Below are 6,031 nucleotides of genomic sequence, written 5' to 3' on the forward strand. Positions count from 1 at the left end.
CTTTATTATGTACTGAATGACTTTCTTCAACATAGTTTTTCACAGTTTTGGAATGACATATTTACTAATGGGATTGTACTTATTTATCTCCGATCAATACTGCAGCAATAGGCTTGTATACCTCATCATAAGTCCTTCACTGGTTCATATCTTCGACATTGGTGATATATCATCCCCCAACAAAAACAAAGGAAAGGTGAAAAAAAAATTAAAGAGTAAGACCTCTTCCCACATAGATTAATCATTTTTTCTTTTTACTTCTTTTCATTTTATTCTCTTTTTCGGAGATATGTGAGAAGGAGAGCACTTGAGGCTGAGGGAGATCGCAGGGGTTTCTTAGGTTCTGATTGGGGTTTGGTCTTAACCAGATAGGATTTTGTGCGAGTTGCCGCGGTGTGAGTTGGTGAAAGCATGATATATTGTAGGGTACGGGGAATTTTGATGGGAAGGATTCTTCTTTGGCTATGAAATTTTCAATTTATAGAGTTTTATTCTCATGGTAAAGGTTCGAATGGGTTGTTAAAAAAAAAAAAAAAAGTTCGGATGGGTTTGGCTATCCGAGTAAATCGATTCAAATAAGGTTAATTTGATGGATTTGGATATCTTACAGGTTTACTATTATTAAATGAGAGAGGTTTGAAATTTTTGGATCATTTCGTGATCGGATTTGGAATAGGTTCAAATAGTAAAGTTGTAAATGAATTTGAATATAGATAGGATAAATTTTATAACTGCTTGTCTATTGTTATCTTAATCAAGTCGAAATTGAGCGGTTGTTTAGGTTTTGCTCCCGGATGATATACGTTCTGGTTAGATGAAAATAGAATCCTATGGCTTTACTAGAAAGAAAGAAAAAAATCTTATGGAGATAGAATGGTGCCCGAGATCCATCAAGATAAAAATATATATATATATATATATATATATATAATAATATTCTGTGAAGAAGTATTGGAGTGTTGCCAACTCAGCTTCTCAAATAAATTTTGTTGTGCCATCTGAGAAGGGCATTAGACTGAAATCTTGAATGAATAAAAATTACATTGAATTTAATTTTTATATATTAAATTATATTATTAATAATAATATTATTATATTTTTATAATTAAAATTTATTTATAATAATTAAAATAAATATTATTTTATTATTTGTAAATAATTTTTTTAATTATTTTTGCACGTCCGGCTTCGACTGCTTGGTAAATAAAACGGTCCCTGATGGCATTTTAGTTATTTAAAATTTGTAATATAATCTTTGGTTTGGGACGAAAGATCGTGTCGGGATAAGAGTATCTATTCGAGAATATCCGATTTCAAAAAATCCTACCGACTTCTCTTCTCCTCTTCCGACTCTCATCTTTAAAATCCCTCTTTTGTTCCGCTGTAAACACTCGATTCTCGTCCTTGTTCCTTTTGTTTACTCACTTTTGTACACTTTTGGTCACACTTTCCTTTCGATGATCTGAATCGATCCCTTGGCGGAGATCGGAAGCGAGAGGCTTCTCCTAAGGAAGAAAGGTTAGCTCTTTGCTCTCCTACTTGCTCTTTTTTCTGATTCACAGAGATTAGAGAAACAAGGTCAAATTTTGTTGCCCGTTTCCTCTTTTCTTTCTTTCTTTCTAATATATTTTTTTTTTTCAAATGTTGTACTTCCAAACTCTTGATAATAGTTGGCCTTCTCTTTGTATAAACCTGAACAGTTGTGTTGGTAGTAGAGGTTATGACATGATAGAGTGGGCTCTTATATTTTTGCAAGTAAGGATGTATAATATGCTAGATTGGGTAAGGGGTATGCTTAATCTTTTCTTGTCCAGCTATGATTTTGGGTACATTATTGACGCTAGAAACTTCCTACGCACCATGTGAGTTTGGTTCAGTACGTAAGTTTACTGGTGCAAATTTTGGATTTTGGAAAATCAAAGCAGGAAGAAAATTCAGGATTGATCCCAGGAGATGTGCTAAGGTCGTCATCTTCTGAGGATCAGGTAATATGGACCCTAATGTGAGTATGAAGAGGGACTCCACTATGGCAGGCTCAGATTGGAATTATTGTGCAAGTGAAAGGGAGGAAAGTGGAATGGGAACGATGTAAACTATTCTGTAGATGGTATATATATTCTCAAAATTGCTAGTGTTCCTACACAACTAATATGTGCTGGATGGTCAGCTCATTACATTGATAATTTAATCAATGGAAATCGGATGGCATCATTATATGTACAAACAATTGTGATTTAACTTTCCAATTCTTTACAATGGGTTTCAATCGGGACCCTAATCTGACAGCTGTTTGGATCGTTGAGTATTGGACCTGATCTCTCCATTTATTACTTGTAGTGGCTAGATGAGTGCCTAGACTCCTATTTGGCTAGGAGATGAATTCAGCTGAAAATATTTTCATTTAATTTCTATGTTGTAATGGTAGCATTATCTGGATTTAGAATAGCACTTCTGAAGCACAATTTGAAATAAAATTTCCGTTCAGTCTGTGGTTTGGAGTAGATACTTCGAGCACTATTTGAAACAAAAATTCCAACATTCCTGATGCTGTCTATTATCAGCTCATGAGAGGTAATTAGTAACAAGTTGAAGGCACGAGGGCTTTTAGTCTTGGTGGGACGGGGTGCATTCCAGCCATCCCCTCCCGTTTGTATGATAAATGCGACTGGGACATCAGAGGGATACCGAAACCCATCCGTGTGGGAAGGAAGAAGATAGAGGAAAGAAAGAAGGGAAAGAAGAAGAAAAAGAAAAAGGGGTGAAAGACAATGAAAAGGGAAAGAAAGAAAAGAAGAAGAAAAGAAAGAAAGTAAAGAGGGAAGACAAGAAAGAAAGAAAGAAGAAGAAGAAAAAATAAAGGCAGGGAGAAGAAAGTAAAGAAAAGGAAAGGAAGAAAAGGAAAGGAAGGTAGAAGTAAGAGAAATAAATGAAGGAAATAAGGAAGAAGGGAAAGAAAGAAGAAAAGAAACAAACAAAGAAAGAGAAGAGGAAAGAAAGGAAAGAAGGGGAGATAAATAAAGGGTGGCCACCATGAAGCTAGATCAGGTTGGCTTCCAGGATGGGGTGACACAACAAGGCATACACTTCTATGGAGAAACTAGGACAGTTCCATCTCTTAAAATGTTGGAAGGAAGCTTCCTATTTTGGTGGATTAAATCTTGGATAAGACCCAATTGTGAGGTTGTAATTTAGATGAGGAGTATCAGTTGTGTTCGTGCTTGTGCATTTGATTTTGTTGAAACGAATCCTCCGCTAGTAAATAAAAATATGCTAACACCCACTGAAATCTAAGAGAATGTCCATTTAAAAAGATTTCAGATTTCAGCCATGTTCAAAGCTTTTCCTTATGTTGAGGATCAACTATAATTCTGTAAAGGTGTTTTGAGTTACCAAGTGTAAGGTACTAGTGTTGTTGGCAATGATATTTGTAGTCATTAAATGATATATTGTCATATATTATAATTCATTGTTATGTTATTGTGTATATTAGTATTTTCTTTTTCTGACACCCAACTTGTGTTTGCAGATTTTGCAGCTAAATATCTACTCTAGACTGGCAAGGGAAGACAAGACATCACAATGGCACATTTGCTCTCGACTCATTGTACCTTAATTCCCTCTCCAGCCACTAAAATGTTCTTCAAACCACTGAATCAGTGTTCAGCCATTGTGCATACTTCTGTTCCATTTTGGGCTGATAGATCTCCACGTATGGTGGTCAAGTCACAAAGAAAGAGACAAGAAAAACAATATGTTAGTTCTCCTATGGCTACCCCAATAAGCCAAGAAACTGGAAGTAAATCCTCAGCTGCATCTCATAAAATTCAGAATGAGTCAATCCCCAAGTGCAAAAAGGTGATGGTCATCGGTGGTGATGGCTATTGTGGATGGGCCACTGCCCTTCACCTTTCAAATAAAGGGTATGATGTGGCCATAGTTGATAGTCTCGTCCGCCGCCTGTTTGATCAGCAGCTTGGCATTGACTCCCTTACCCCAATATCTTCTATCCAAAATCGTCTTCATCGATGGAAATCTATCTCTGGAAAAACAATACAACTTTATATTGGTGATATATGTGACTTTGAATTTCTCTCTGAAGCCTTTAAATCTTTCGAGCCAGATTCTGTGGTCCACTTTGGTGAGCAGAGATCTGCACCTTACTCTATGATTGATCGGTCAAGAGCTGTATTCACACAGCATAACAATGTGATTGGAACTCTCAATGTTCTTTTTGCCATCAAGGAATTTAGAGAAGAGTGTCACTTAGTAAAGCTTGGGACAATGGGTGAATATGGAACTCCAAATATTGATATAGAGGAGGGATACATAACAATCACCCACAATGGAAGAACTGATACGTTGCCTTATCCAAAGCAAGCTAGCTCTTTTTACCATCTGAGCAAGGTGCATGATTCACATAACATTGCATTTACATGCAAGGCTTGGGGAATAAGAGCCACAGATTTAAACCAAGGGGTGGTTTATGGTGTCAGGACAGACGAAACTGAGATGCATGAAGAGCTTTGTAACAGATTTGATTATGATGGAGTGTTTGGGACAGCTTTAAATAGGTTTTGTGTTCAGGCTGCTGTCAGACACCCACTTACAGTATATGGCAAAGGCGGACAGGTAAGATCTCGCTAAACCATACTGCATGCACCACCATCATCATACCAATACCACCCTGCATGCACTAGTGTGGTATGACCAAATATATTCCCTAGAGTTTTGAATCAGAATAACCTTGATTCATGATCCAGAGTAGAATCAATTCACTTACCTTTTTCTGTCTTACTTAGGTTTCTAACTGTCATTCATCAGTTAATTGCTTTTATTAATTTGTTTGGCCTCATCAGTTTCTCTTGTGTCACACGCACAAAGAAACATGTATGTGTCACTAGTGTATAAATTAAAATGTAAATAATATATGGGTTGCTGTACAAGCAGTCCAAAAATATGCTGTGTCAGGTTTAAAGATTTCCACAAAACATGATTTGTTGCCATAATGTTTTAAAAAAATCATTTTTATCAAACCTATCCCCATCTTATTATGCATTTAGCATTTAAATCATCATTCTCGATATTTTTCACTTTGCAGACGCGAGGATACCTAGATATCAGAGACACAGTGCAGTGTGTTGAGCTGGCCATTGCTAATCCAGCCAAGCAAGGTGAGTTTCGGGTATTTAACCAGTTCACAGAGCAGTTCTCTGTCAATGACGTTGCTGGCCTGGTCACGAAAGCTGGCAAGAAGCTTGGATTGGACGTGCAAACCATCTCTGTGCCAAACCCACGGGTAGAAGCAGAAGAGCACTACTACAATGCCAAACACACCAAACTAATTGAGTTGGGCCTCAGACCACACTTGCTTTCCGATTCACTTTTGGATTCATTGCTCAACTTTGCGATCAAGTTTCAGGACCGTGTTGATGCAGCACAAATAATGCCTAATGTTTCTTGGAAGAAAATTGGAGTGAAGCCTCGGACTGTTGCCGTCTAGATATATTTGTCTTAATAAGGTTACATAATGTCAATGATCTAGGGTTGACATTACTGATGTTTTATTATTTTAGATTTAGTTAATAATTTCTTTTTCTTGTGCATAAGATAGCTCTAGATTGAAGTGTCTACCAGTTGTGTAGTGTCCTTGTATGGCAGTGTTCCATTTTGAGGTTTGCCAGACCCAATCCCAGCATTACTGACTGGAAGAAATGTGGCTTGTCAATCTCTCACTCTCTATCTAATGAGTTTAGCATTTTTGTGGTTATTAAAGTTTTCTTTGTGATGATCTACTAAATGTTTATCGTAAAGAATTGCATGTTTCAGCATGTGAAGTGACATATTCATCTTCTAGTGGTTTGAAAAAGAAACAGATGGAAAAGAATTTGATCCACACAGAAACACTGACAGTTTGGTGCATGGCTTATGTAATATAGGTAAGCGGTGTGGAATCCGGTATGATATTGAAGATGTGTGGTAAAATAATTCAGCTACCAAAAAAAAAAAAAAAATTGAATTAGAGCATTTGTCT

General features: G+C 36.7%; 1 protein-coding gene across 1 annotated transcript; it reads left to right on the top strand.

Moving 5' to 3' along the window:
* The first annotated feature begins 1,277 nt into the window (after nt 1-1,277).
* LOC105034144 (UDP-sulfoquinovose synthase, chloroplastic) lies at nt 1,278-5,772 on the top strand. The gene is made up of 3 exons (XM_010909192.2): nt 1,278-1,518; nt 3,527-4,629; nt 5,099-5,772. The coding sequence occupies exons 2-3, from the start codon at nt 3,580-3,582 to the stop codon at nt 5,498-5,500; spliced, it is 1,452 nt and encodes a 483-aa protein (XP_010907494.1). The 5' UTR covers nt 1,278-1,518; nt 3,527-3,579; the 3' UTR covers nt 5,501-5,772.
* The last annotated feature ends 259 nt before the right edge of the window (nt 5,773-6,031 follow it).

This window comes from Elaeis guineensis, chromosome 14 (genome assembly GCF_000442705.2).
Source record: "Elaeis guineensis isolate ETL-2024a chromosome 14, EG11, whole genome shotgun sequence".
NCBI lineage: Eukaryota > Viridiplantae > Streptophyta > Magnoliopsida > Arecales > Arecaceae > Elaeis > Elaeis guineensis.